The sequence below is a fragment of the Dunckerocampus dactyliophorus genome, chromosome 8, assembly GCF_027744805.1.
Source record: "Dunckerocampus dactyliophorus isolate RoL2022-P2 chromosome 8, RoL_Ddac_1.1, whole genome shotgun sequence".
Classification (NCBI taxonomy): Eukaryota; Metazoa; Chordata; class Actinopteri; order Syngnathiformes; family Syngnathidae; genus Dunckerocampus; species Dunckerocampus dactyliophorus.
This window is the reverse complement of record NC_072826.1, coordinates 27,706,032-27,719,505: the sequence shown is the minus strand read 5'-3', so window position 1 is coordinate 27,719,505 and position 13,474 is coordinate 27,706,032. Positions and strand designations below refer to the sequence as shown.

Here is a 13,474-nt window from a genome sequence, read left to right as displayed (position 1 = left end):
ACACTCCCTGTCCCTCACTTTTAATGTGTACCATGTGGCAAATCCAAGTACAGCCATGCCTTGCTACATCGAGGTTAAAATATCACTCGTTCACTCACTAATAACTGAATGATGATGAAGTATTCATTAATACATCGCTGTTGCCTGGCTGACTGTGGCCTATTCCATGTGGACGTGGTACGTTTTTGCCTGCTTATTTTGTCCTTCTTCCTCACTCAGTTTCAAACCCATTCCTTGTTTAGGATAAATACTCAAAACAAAAAAAGTCGGGCCCTGTGATTTCCGTGTTAACAAAATCATGGAATTGACCAATAAACACGGAATTTACTGTTAAACGCGGAATCTCACGGAAATTGACATAATGTGAATGAAATCCTGTCATCGAGAGGGGAAGGAACGTTTGCGTGGGGGAAGTATTTCGCCGGCGGACTGCTCAACCATGGCGGAATCTCATCACAAACACTAACCTGCCCCCTCCGGAACTAAACATGTCAAAATTCTTGACCTGAAACACCAGCCAAAGTTGGCGGAAAAACTCCTCTTACGGAGCGTGAATGGAAGCTAGCTGGGTTAGCTTAGTTTAGCAGAGCATGCGAGTGCGGATGTGTGTGTGCGACTCAGGTTGTATGAGTGTGTTTACATTGTGTTGCGTTTTACCACTTTAATGTAAGGAGGCCGCTGTTGTCGTGCTACGTCTGAGTGAAAAAAAAGGATGAGGCACGTTTATTCTTTGTCACCACCACCTTTGTCAACAAACATTCTCAACACACACAAAACACTTCCGGTCTTCAAAATAAGATCGCTGTTTGCCATAGCTTGTCTAATTGTGTAAACAAAATATGGGGTACATTAATCATGCAATTGGAATTGCATCAGTGACTACATCTTCCCTAATCGTTACGGTTTGTTGAAGATTTTGCAGCAATGTGTGCAGAGGCTGACATCCCATGAGAGAAGTTAGCCAGGCTACATCCATTTGTGAATTACTGGGCAAAATTGGCCAGTGATGAAATGCATCAACAAATGTAAGTATTTTTAATTAATGGGCATTTTATTCACTGACCCAAGGAGCACACACTCTATGCTAGTAAAATAAGTGTAAAAGGTAAAAAGCGGAGTTCTAAAAAATGTAAACGGAAAAAAAAATATGGGAAAAAATTAAACGGAATTTGGGGAAAAAACAACGGATTTCATAGGGTCCCTACAAAAGCAGGGACACATCTCTGCTCAGTACGATATGACTGATCTAAATGTGAAGAGGCTTGCCTTCCAGGCACACTCAGTAAATGCGTTCTTTTTACTCGTGTGACAGTTAAGAAGTGCGATGCCTGAATGCGACCGATCTCGCCACTTCCTTACAGGCTACTTCTCCATCACAACTTATAGTATTAATGAGAGAGTCATTTCATTACAGGCATCCTGTGTAGATAGTGTTTGACCTTACGGTGCCAGTCTACTTTTATTTTGATAGCATACCTGCTGTTTCTGCTCCTCTGTGAGCCCTTCCTGGGGCACAAGTTGAGAGGTTGACAGTCCCTGCAGGTCCTGTTGAGAGGACGCTGCCATCTGCAGAACCGGCTGCTCCTGGATCTGAACCTGCCACAGAGGAGGAGCATGAAACATAAACAGGTCCATAATAAAAAGAGTTGCTATTTATTAACAGATACAAAGTTGTCTGATGATAAAATGTAACGGTTGCACTCAACCAGATAATGCACCCATGGCCACAACATTAAGCACACTTGCACACACTAATAAGTTCCAAAACAAGAGATGTATTACAAATTCTGCATTTGCCAAAGCTACTAATGTTAAAGACACATGAATTTTAAAAATATGTTTCGTTTGCAGAGGTGTACAAACGCAGTCGCTCAAATGCAGAGTACCGTGGACATCTATTAAGGGTAAGGTGTTTAATGGGACGGAGGAATTGAATTACAGAATTGCATTTTTCAAAGAATACTGTATGTATATATTATCACAGAATATTACGTGAAATTATTTGTGTTTGAAATGAAGCTGGCCCAGGCGTGCACACTATAATACCTGCACTTGAAGCTGTTGTTCAGGTTCTGAATGCATGGAAAGCTGAGGGGAAATCTCTGCTGAGGTCAACTGTACCTGTCAAAAGCAGCAGAAGCAGTAATTAGGGCAGTGGAGTCAATACAACTGTTTATTTAGTAGGAGTGTAACCGTACACTAAACAATGTAATTTCGGTTTGGTTCAGTTTCTTGAAGTGCTCGGTTCAGTTTTCAGTACAAAAAAAGAAGAAAAAAAAGACTTAAAATGCTTTTATTTAAAAAAAAATGCAAAGACAACTTTTTTTAAATTAATAAAAGCGACCCATTTCAGTGAAATTTCAAATAAATTAGACTGACCTTTTTTTTTTAAAATAGAAAAATAATAATTAAATAAACTGTTGTATTTAAGCAACTGTTTAAACATTGTGGCGAAATGTAATGGACAGTTACAGTTAAATAGCTCTCTATTGCGCGTGAAGTCCATCCATCTGTCGTAAGTGAAATAGCGGACACATGTGATAGATCGTTGACGATATCGCTTTTAGCTTTTTCATAAAGTGCTGGTAGAACTTTCTGGCTAAAGTGAGGATGTGATGGTATTTTGTAATAAAGTTCTTGAACCTCGCTAATCATATATAGTCATAGAAAATATGATGAGACCACCCTTGTTTCTTCAGTTTATTGATCCATTGTAATGCCTGGTACAACTAAAGGTACATTTGTTTGGACAAATATAATAATGATAGCAAATATGGCTCATAAGAGTTTAATTTAGAGCTGATATCTAGCAACTTCAATGGTTTTCTTGATAATAACCAAAATCACTTACATGAATAGCTATAGCATTGTACTGCCAAACAATTTAAGTCTTATGAGCTATTTTTGTTGTCATTGTTATATTTGTCCAAGCAAAAGGTACCTTTAGTTGTGTCGGGCATTAAAATGAATGAGAAAGTGTAGAAAAAAGGGTGGTCTAATCATTTTTTCCATGACTGTACTTAAAGCCAGCACTCTCAACAACTGAATATGGACACAATCTCGTGGCTATAAAAACTCCAATACCATGTGTTACTGCTTTGGCCCGGGCAGAGTTGCTTGCTAGAGGTTGTTTATATGCTGAAGTTATCGGTGTTTGCACTAAGCTGGTTTTCTTTCTTGTAGATGTAACGTTCACTGCCTGACGATGTTGTTTTAAGAGCGCTAACATGTTAGACGCGTTTCCTGCAGCATACTCGATATCCGTGGAACAATGTCGACACACATCTTGTCTTTGTGCATCCGTCATTTTAACAGGGAGGCCAAAGTGTTCCCAAACAGGAGACCGTAGTCAGATGGGAGGGTCTTCCAGCTCAGGCTTCTCGTTTGCATTTTCCATGATGCCATTTGTCACACCTGCGAGCTACTAGCGTTCCTCCCCCTCAGTCGGTAGTGTCCGACACTCAGAGGCATCCGTGTGGAAACTTGCCCGGGACTTTAGTTCCACGTGAAGCGCATAGATCACTCTTGTAATAAATTGAATGACAAAAATAACATAAAATCTAACCGAAACGGTAAATAAGTGGACCGAACCGAACATGCCGAACCGAAACGGTTCAATAAACCCATGTTTACAGTTACACCCCTATTAATAAGTAAAGGCTGCATGGGTTGTCTCCTCCCACATCTACAAAAAACACGCTAATTAGAGACTATGAATGCGAGAGTGACTTAAGGCTGCACAAAAATGGTCCACACTAAAACGCAATATAATTTCTAAATGAATATTTTATTTTTTCATGTTGCTCAACGAGTTCCATCACAAACACTGCACTGACGTTACCATGACGGCCGACACATCCTTGGACAGAACAGCGAAGCAAATTTGTCCTGGCTGGCGAGTCTCGCTGGAGGGAGGAGCGATTGCATTCATGAATTGAATCACGAGCTGGGGGGTTAGACTGTTTTGGAGGTGCAGGCCATGCTACGCAGGTAGGCTTGAAAGGGGAAGAACTTGCGGGCGTAGCTTACACTGGCGCCTCAATGCAGGAGCATATATTTACATGTGCATGCGTTTGTTTTCCTTCACTCTCTCTCTCTCTACCTAACAGGCTGGATGACAAGAGGGTTCACTCTGTGAAATCTGTCTCAACACCTGGGCGCTTTGGTTCTGTAGTGGAATGAATGCAGTGAGTGAACCCTCCTGTCAGTCATTCGGTCTCTTTGTCCCAGTGGGTGGAGGCGGGGCCGCTGGCGAGTGCACACGCAGAGTGGTGCAAGTGAGGAGTAAAGCGCCGTTTGCATTCATTTTGCGCACTATTTGCATTCTGTTTACGCATAAATTACACAGGTGGCACGCAATTCATGACCGAAAATGCCATGAACTGACCATGCTACCGCACGACATATTTACGCCTTGTCTAGTGCACGACCATAGCGTGCGTGATGATGCACATTGTTTCCGCATGGGTATGCATTGTCACCACCACTTCCCGCATCCGTGAAGTAGTCCTGGCATTATTTGGTCCCGCATGACGGCACGCAACAGCAGGCATCACCCCATAACGTCATTATATATTGAAGTGCAATATTGTTTACAGAGACTCCATACTCCATTTTATTTATTGTTTTTATTGTGGTTTTTTTTCTTCTAGGAGGTCTATTTATTCTTGTTTTTGGTTGTGATTTTTATTTAAGCGCAATTTTTGTTAATAGAGTCCATATTATTTTCACTGGGGTTTTTTTTGGGTCTTTGTTTATTTTATTAAAGTAGTTGGTCGACTTGGTGCAGTATATTTTTCATCAAAATAGTAGTCATGCCAAAATGTTGTGTTGCTGCTGGATGTTCACAGTATCCGAGTGATACTGTACGTTTGTTTTCTTTTCCAAAAGAGGAAGCTTTAAAGATAAAACTGGACGACGCAAGTGCAGAAAACGAGACAGACGGACGCCCACCTCAAGTTCTGTTCTTTGCAGTGATCATTTCACTGATGACTGCTATGAAAGAACACCTTTACAGGAAGCATTTGGCTTGAAAGTACAGTATAAACGCATTTTGAAAAAAGGATGCTATTCTGCTGGTAAAAAAAAAGAGACAAGAACGACGTCAAAGTTGCCACAGAACAAAGTGAGTTTACATAATGTCTTCTAAACACTATTCCATGATAGCGACAAGGCTGTAAAGTATTATATATGTTATATAAACATCGTTTGACAGCGATATGTATGTTTACCGTGGGGAATGGGGGCAATGAAATATGAAATCAGGCTATCAAGACCCCTACGGCCATTAAGACGCCGATTTAAAACAATGATTGAAGAATACTCAAAAACTACTGACACATCAAATCTTTGCTATAATCAATGTAAACATCCTCTGTCTCGGACACCGCTATGCTTTTGTAACTGAGTGCTAGTACTCCAGAAACGAGACCGAACAGCGAGAGCTAGATTGTCATGGCTGGCGCCATGAACTATAAATGTAATTTTTGCTAATTTACCGTTCGCTTTCAAAAATCGAACAATGCAGAACATATTTACAATCAATATATAACGTATTTCAGCAAAGTTGATAAATCATGTAAGGGACCCTTTAAATACTCTTGAGAAATTAAAGTTTATTGCTTTTGATATGGTGTACTCACATCATCATGCCATATATTGTCATTACATTAAAGAAAAAAATGGTCTGAAAAGAATGTTGACGATAATATCGTTTATCGCCAATAATTTGTAGAACAATCATCAGCCAGCAAAATTTTTCATCGTGACAGGCCTAATTATCCAGGTTTCACAGACTGAACTCAGAGCCGAAAGCGGAAAGCATTTACCTTAAATGTGTGCAAAAGTGTGATTTCTTTATAAGATCGACAAATCGTGACTCAATGTTTTTTTGGTCATGGGACTGACTGGTGACCTTTCCCCAAAGTCAGCTGGGATAGTCTCCAGCTCATCCATGCTGTATAGAAAGTGGATGGATGGAATACAGGTTGTTCTTACCGGACAAGCCAGCTCCAGAAGGGAGCCTGCCACCTCAGTGCTGTCAGTGTAGACACAGTTGTTGGTCTGCTCCTGGTACACCATGGCTGTGGTGGTGGTAGTGGTGGTTGTCGTGGCGGCCCCTCCTCCCTGCTGACTGAACTCCTGCAGCACCTCGGGGCCCTTGGAGAGGGACTCCAGGAACTCCTTCATCCTGTGCTGGGGTACAGTCCTGGCCTTCTGGCGCACATATTCGTCAAACGACACCACACCAGCCTCCTGCTCGTTCATTGTCGCAGGACCTGGGAAGCAGTCAAAAGGTTGACACAATGTTACGGGCAGTGCAGGTGTGCGGCCAAAGCAAAGACGTGTACAATGATCATGTACAATGTACAATGATCGAGCACCATTAGCACTTGATATAGGAGTAAAAAACACTGCTATTGACAGTTAGCACAGTGTATGAACTGGTGTGGTCGTGTTGCCTTTCTACGAAGACTTAGTCCACATTTTAACAGAAACGGACAGGAAATTTTTAAATTTACTAATTTATAGCCATAATTTGGTGTAAATGAACACGGAAACCAAATAAACGCTAGCCTGTGTTAACAAACAAACGGGAGTTTATGCATTAGCCACGCTAATTGTTAGCATGCTAGCTTCGCACTGTTAGCCGGACTGGGTTTTGACGACGTATGTGGTTAACTCGGTGGATAAATGCGTTTTAATGCAACCCAACATGTTGGTGTGTACTGTAAATGACTAACGACGCCACAATATATACCCGTGTGGCGCCGCGACAGACAATGACACCAGACAACACGACGCTAGCTACCGTGCTAACATTAGCAAGCTAGGCTAGGTCGCCGTGGATCCTGTCATGCTACCTTAAATAAAAGCAAATCCTTTCCTTTGCGCCAAGGCACGGTGTTTAAAAGTAAAAAGCCGATGATCGTCCAGCAGCTACCAGCAGCATACCACCCACGCCGTCGCACAGTCCATATGGGATGCCCGCAAAACAACGCTGCGAATAGTTTGCAATAACAATTTAACAACACGCGTTGGTTAGCAGGCGAGGTCTCTCTCTGACGTCTGCGTCTTTTTTCCAGGCGCCTTTTTCGGTGTCATGCTATAGTTCTCCACCTCCCGCGAAGTGCATATTTATTTAAGCACAAGTGCGACAAGGAGCGGTGCATTTTATAACACACATGCATCCATCCAACGCCATTCGTTGGTGTTCTTCCGTATGATATGAAATGACGGAAGAAAAGGCCCCGAAAAAACAACATAAGGCGATCCGAGCCCTGCAGTTTGCGAACAATGGCTGTCCTCCTGATAGCGCAAATCCTGTACGAAAACAACACGTTTTCACTCCTAATCGCAGCTGTGGCATGGCAGATTATATTCTATTCAGACTCAAATGTATAGTTTTTGACACTGGCAGACACGAATTTACACATTTTCACTACTAATCACCGCTGATATATCCGATTCTTGTGTGTATCAAACTAAGTTATTAACTAATTGTATTAACATACTAAACTTCGTTCACACTGGTATTTTTTGGTCATGTGCAGTAAAGAACATTTGCATGAAAATAAAGACTTTGATGGACAATTTTCACGACATCTCACGTGACGTAACTCAAATATTGCAAACCAAAATGCCTGCGGAGTTAGTTATTTTTATAGTCTGCTATATTTCACCCAAAACTTCTAAAATATACTTTTTTAAAGAGTGTCGTCTCTCTCAGAGAGACAGCATTCACTCTGTTTTGATTGACACTCTCGGAGAGGAATTCATTTAGCAACAGGCACATTTTCACGACTAATCACTCTTATGCTACAAAAAATTCTAGTTTGTACCCAGCAGAATATCCGCGTTGATGCAGGGGAATTACACACCGTTGCAAACTGCAACCACATACTGTTAGATCCATAGCTCTCTCATTGCCAAAGTGTGCCTAGTGTTGATCTGGAACCGTCATCATAAGTAGTAAAAAGTTCGGTATTTGTTAAAGTGACATGTGATATGAGGCTCAGCCCGACTGACTGGAAGAGGAAGGCGTGTACCTTTAACGGCATCTAACCGGGCCAGTCCCCCTTAAAGAGACCGGCGTGTGCGGGCGAGGGCGTCCCCCTGCCGGCTCCGCTTCACGGGCCTCGCCGCTGCTCTTAAGGTGGACCGGGATAGATGGGAACTGTGCACAGACTCCATGTATGGAGCACTGGGCAGCCAAGGGTTAAATGCTCTGCTTTCTGCTTTTCTGCAAGTGTTTGTGATGCTTTGGCTGTGTGTACTCATGTGTATGATTGTTTGTCAATATTGTGTGGTTTCTGGGACAATAACTCTAATCATCGTCATATTGATAACATGATTAGACAAATAGGACGTGGTATGGCGGTGTCACAAAATGTTGTCTCATTTAGAGCATGGATAAGAAGGACATTTGCACATTTCGACATGTCTGAAAAGGAGTTGGAAGAAGCAGAGCTTATAAAGCCAAATGCCAACTCACAAAAATTTAGGGATATTAAAAGTAATTTCTTAAAAAACACAGTGGTTTTTTAAATGTTTTTTTGTGTCAAATTAATACAATAAAATGGCCATTATAAGCGATTTACCAAGTATTATTATTTTTGACGTTTGCCTAAAAACATCAAGTCAAGTGTACACGTGGTATTTAACGAGGGTGGACCAATTTTGTGGATTTAAAGAATTTTACTTGAGCATAAATGTCTATATGATGTATATTCTCCGCTATTTTGATGCTTTTTTATCAGGGGTGTCCAAAGTGCGGCCCTCGGCACATTTGAAAAATATCATTTAACAAGAAAACTAAAAAAACAAACAAACTCAACAACACCACACATGGAAAAATCAGTAAGTTTACAAAAGTCAAGTAAAAATATGAAGAGGAAAAAGTCAGGAGGACGAGCAACCGCTGGAGCGGACACTAGTGGGGATCTAAATAAATGAGGAAATCCTACGCATTATTATTAGGGCTGTCAAAGTTAACGCGGAAGTTTCCTTTAACTTTGACGTGCCATTAACGTGCGCACGTCCTGTTTGACCGTCGGCCTGTATCGTAATCTGAAGAAATGGTGACCGTGGAGCTACAAGTGGGAGCAAATATTGAGCAGAAATGGACACAGAAAAGGTTATTCTGATTGAAATTTACCTTCAAAGCCCTGGCAGATGGCTCTTGCATCAACACCAAAGTTATTTGTATGAGTACATCGCCTGCCAGAGAGAAGTGAGAAGGTACTGGAGCACTGCCGGTATTTTTTATTGTCATTTATACAGTGGTATCTTGACATACGAGTGTCCCAACCAACGTGTTTTTTTTCTCTCTGCAGATTTTTTGCTTTGAAATGCAAGCTAAAATTTGGGTTTATGAGCTGCTATCTACCGGCAGGCATAGCCGAGGACAGCTATTTGTGTCAATGTGACTACAGGTATAGATGAAGACGAGAATGGATGTAAATAGCATCAGCAGCACACCAGCTAGTCACCGGGAAAGATTTTCAGCACACCAGCAAAACCTATGTACATTATAGCGATCTAATTTATCTTATTCATGATGTATTGTTCAAAATTATGGCAGGAACAATATCAAATTAAAAGCACAAAATGAACACAGAGCCACCGTCCACCAGTACTAGCCTGGAGTTTTTTTCAAAGTGGTGCACCACACAAATATACACATTAGCACTCATTAACGGTCATTAATGCATTACCTTTATGCATTCCCACATGGTATCAGCATCTGCGACCAAATATGAGGTGAAAGAAAAAGGTTTAAATACAGTATAGTAGTCTATCTGTACAGCGTGGGACAAAGTTAGAAGGTGCGTTCGTGAACCATCAAACAGAGTGGCACAAAACGGCGCTCGCATTAAGAATGCAAAAACTGGGGGATTTCTAACGGTATATTATTTTTTGAGTAAAATAATGGCCCATATTTCCCTCTACATGAAATTTGATGTAGCTATCATTGTAGTTGCGTATCGAATCGTTTACCACAAAGATATTTACGTCCCTACTTATTATAGATAAACACTTACTTCTATCTGCAATTAATTCAGAGTTTATTATGGACAAAATGCAATTAATCGCAATGAAATATTTGAATGGATTGACAGCCATAGTTATTATTGCATATTTCCTCTGCACTGTAGCGTTGCATTTGGCATACGACCTACATTACACCCACAGATTACATATGCAATGTAAAGTGGCATTATAAAGCGTTCACACTGCTGGGCTCGTGTGTAGTTGGCTGTGCTTCATGTGACTTTGTGCTTCCGTAAGAACATTAATGTAATCCTTTTGAGAGGGATTTACCTGAACGTAACTGCTGTAGACAGCGGCAGGTGACAATTAAAACGGCAACAATCAAAACGTCACTATTTTTTCAATTTTTTTTTACTTGTTTATCTTTCGAATAGGGGATCTTTGAGAATATGCCCATGCGTTCATGCCACCTGTAATCAGGTCCCGAGTTTGTGTAGATTGCAGGCGGCATGGTGATGGGAGGCTGCCAAGTCAGCAGCCGGTGCAGTAATAAGAATAAAGACGCCAGCTTGAAGGCGTGATGGTCCGTGATGAACGTCATCAGAGGGCAGCAGCAGGCGGCTGTGGACCTGTTTTACATGATGCATCCATGAAGGCATAAGGAGTCACAGGTATCCTATTCATTGTCTACCATTGATTGTTGACCTATGTTGTCACGTACGTATGAAGTTGTAATTCTGCTTTATTCCACAGGATTTGGATTCCACTGGCCAAAATGGGGTGTTCCGCCATGCTCCTCATTACCCTGACTGTCTGTCTGCCTTCGCTTGGCAGCTTTTCAGATTCACACGGCCGCTACCCTTTGGTTGGAAGCAAGCAAAACCCAGAAACAGAAGTCCATCCACTGAGTGAAGCAATCCTCCATGCAGAACACAGCAGTGCACACAGACTGGGTGGAACAAGCCACCCCGTTCCAGATGAGCAAGCGGCAAACCCAGCAGGGTTGGGGTTGACCCCAACTGGATCCACCGCCGTTCCACTGCCTCACTTAACGGGGCCTGGAGCCTCTGGAGCTGCAGACGCTAATACTTCAGCTACAATGCACACTCGGTCAAGTGGGTCAAGTGTAAAGGCACAGGACGGGCGCCTCAAAACTGCAAGTGTTGATAACAGCGCCCTAACTGGTATGTGCGACATAAATATTGTTTTTTTTCTATTTATCTTTGCACACACGCACACACGCTAATACAGCGGAACCCGCTTAAGTCGGACAGTTTATGTCGACAAACCATCTATGTCATCAAGTCCTGGTCCACCGTGTTGTTCTTATTACTAATTTGAGGTCGATATACGTGCTTGACATAAAACCTGACAGCCATGGAGGTTTTTTTTATGAAAAATGGGTCCTTTTATGTCAATATGTGTCGCGGTATTGTTAGCGTCATCACTATCGCTCAGCAGTGGGAAATGGCAACAGCAACATGACAGTTGAAAGAATTGGCAAAACATTGCCTCATTTTGAGCTCATAACATCAGTAACCTTTGAATTAAAAACAAAAATCTATATATATATATATTTGATAATGTAATTGCATTATTATAGTTTTTCAGTATTTCAGAAATTAATCAATAAATAATGGCTGTTGCGTGGTAGACTGTGATCTATTACTCATCAAGATATATGTAAATACAAGTGATATGTCGTATTCTGGTCACTAGGTGGCAGTTGTGCCACAAAACATTGAGACATTACCTTACACTACATTACCTTAACACTGCATAAAGTCATGAAGTCAGTCATGGCATGTCCCCCATGATAGAGTGAAAAGAAGTTCTCCTCCCATCCCGTGTGGAAGTGGTACGCTTTTGGCTTCTGAAGTTTCGAAGAAATAAATTTGGGGCAAAATGGTTAGCTTGCTACCTCGCTTGCTAGCGGCCGTCTCGAGTCCCTGCAGCATAAGAGTTGCATTGTGGTGTAAACACTGAATAATAGGAATGTAAAGGTGGCTATAGGGGTGTTATTTCATGTCTACAGGGCTCTAATCATGTTAAAAACCGTATTTAGAAAGCCATAAATTGGTTTTCTATGCTCTAACTACAAAAATATTCCATTTATTAGCATGGAATCCTGTATCGTGGAAATTAATTCAAAGAGGTCGAGTCTGGAACCAATTAACCCTAATAAATGAGGGACGACTGTATTATTATGAATTATATAGTTGTTGTTTTTTAATTTTTGATATAATTGTATCTAATTTAATATTTATTTTGACATGAATTATTATCTTCAGAATAATGATATAGTAGTACAATATAAATGCTAAATGATATTTAATTATTCTTTGTTGTTTTTCAAATGTTTAATTATAATTTTAGCTCATTTAAGATATAGGTTTACTTACAAAATATGGTTCATTGTCTTAAAAAAGCCTATCTTAATTATTTAAAGCCTCGGTCACAACTGGACGTACAATTTTTTGGCCGTGCGATTTTTGGCTTTCCCCAAACGCTGCGTTTTTGTTTTTGTTCGTGGCGAAAGTACCGTAACTGTGGTGACCATGAAGAAGTAAGATCTCAACACGCATGGAGGACGCACGAAATATCTGAATGTGCGTTGGCTGCACTAATTACATATGTGGGGTGCACATGTGGCGCATGACACACATAAGAGTCCGCAAGTGCGACGTGCAAAAGAATTGACATTTTGCCCAAACCTGACACCAGCAAAACGCACAAAAGACACACGTTGGCCGTACGGACGACCCACAAAGACGTACGAAGTGCGTAAGTTTGTCTTCCAACCTGAAAAAAACGTAAACGCCCGTAGAGTTTGACAGAAAACCTCTGTGGCCAGTTTGCGGCCAGTCTACGGCTCGAAAAATCAGAACGTCACACCGTGCGTTTCTTGCGTTTGTTTGCACGTAGACCGGCCGAAAAAGGCCATAGTGACCTAGGCTTAAGGCAATGGAAAAAAAACACAGGCGCAACTGCACAAATTGTGCACTATTTGTGGAAAATGTAACCAAAAAACCCTAAAATTATCGATAGATTAGTTAAAAATTCATTGTTGTTTTCAAATTAGTTTTAATAGAATCAGAGAATCTCTCTCTGAATGTTCTGCACTCCAATTTTCCAGATTGTGTTTCTTTAGACAGCAAACTAGTTTGTCATCACCAGCGCCAAGTACTGCAATCCATTTTGATTGCTTCAGGAAACAATCAACACGATCACACACATTTTTAATCGTTCATCAATAATTATGCCCATCCTTATGACTGGGGGAGGGAGTCCAAAGTACAGCATGGACCTCTTTTTTGCAGAATATGTTATGGATGATTCAATAGCATAACAACGTGCATCCAACACAAAGCTTGGATGCACGTTGTCATACTATATGTGTCCAAACGTTTGACTGGTACTGTACGTACAGTATGTGCTACCAATTTCCCATAGAGCACGGGTGTCCAAACTGCGACCCGGG

The 13,474-nt window shown here is 41.2% G+C and overlaps 1 protein-coding gene across 5 annotated transcripts in view; it reads right to left on the bottom strand.

Moving 5' to 3' along the window:
• The window catches only part of LOC129186284 (transcriptional regulator QRICH1-like), a 59,300-nt gene that overhangs the window by 4,977 nt on the left and 40,849 nt on the right, over positions 1-13,474 (bottom strand). For 2 of the 5 annotated variants that reach the window (XM_054784374.1, XM_054784379.1), the window contains exons 1-4: positions 6,864-7,335; positions 5,998-6,278; positions 2,047-2,121; positions 1,477-1,596 (exon numbers count right to left, since the gene is read on the bottom strand). In XM_054784374.1, the coding sequence (XP_054640349.1) occupies positions 1,477-1,596; positions 2,047-2,121; positions 5,998-6,267 (465 nt within the window). In that variant the 5' untranslated portion in view covers positions 6,268-6,278; positions 6,864-7,335. Of the gene's footprint in view, positions 1-1,476; positions 1,597-2,046; positions 2,122-5,997; positions 6,279-6,863; positions 7,336-7,841; positions 8,026-13,474 lie in introns of those variants that run through there. The other 3 variants (XM_054784375.1, XM_054784376.1, XM_054784378.1) reach the window with 3 other exon arrangements.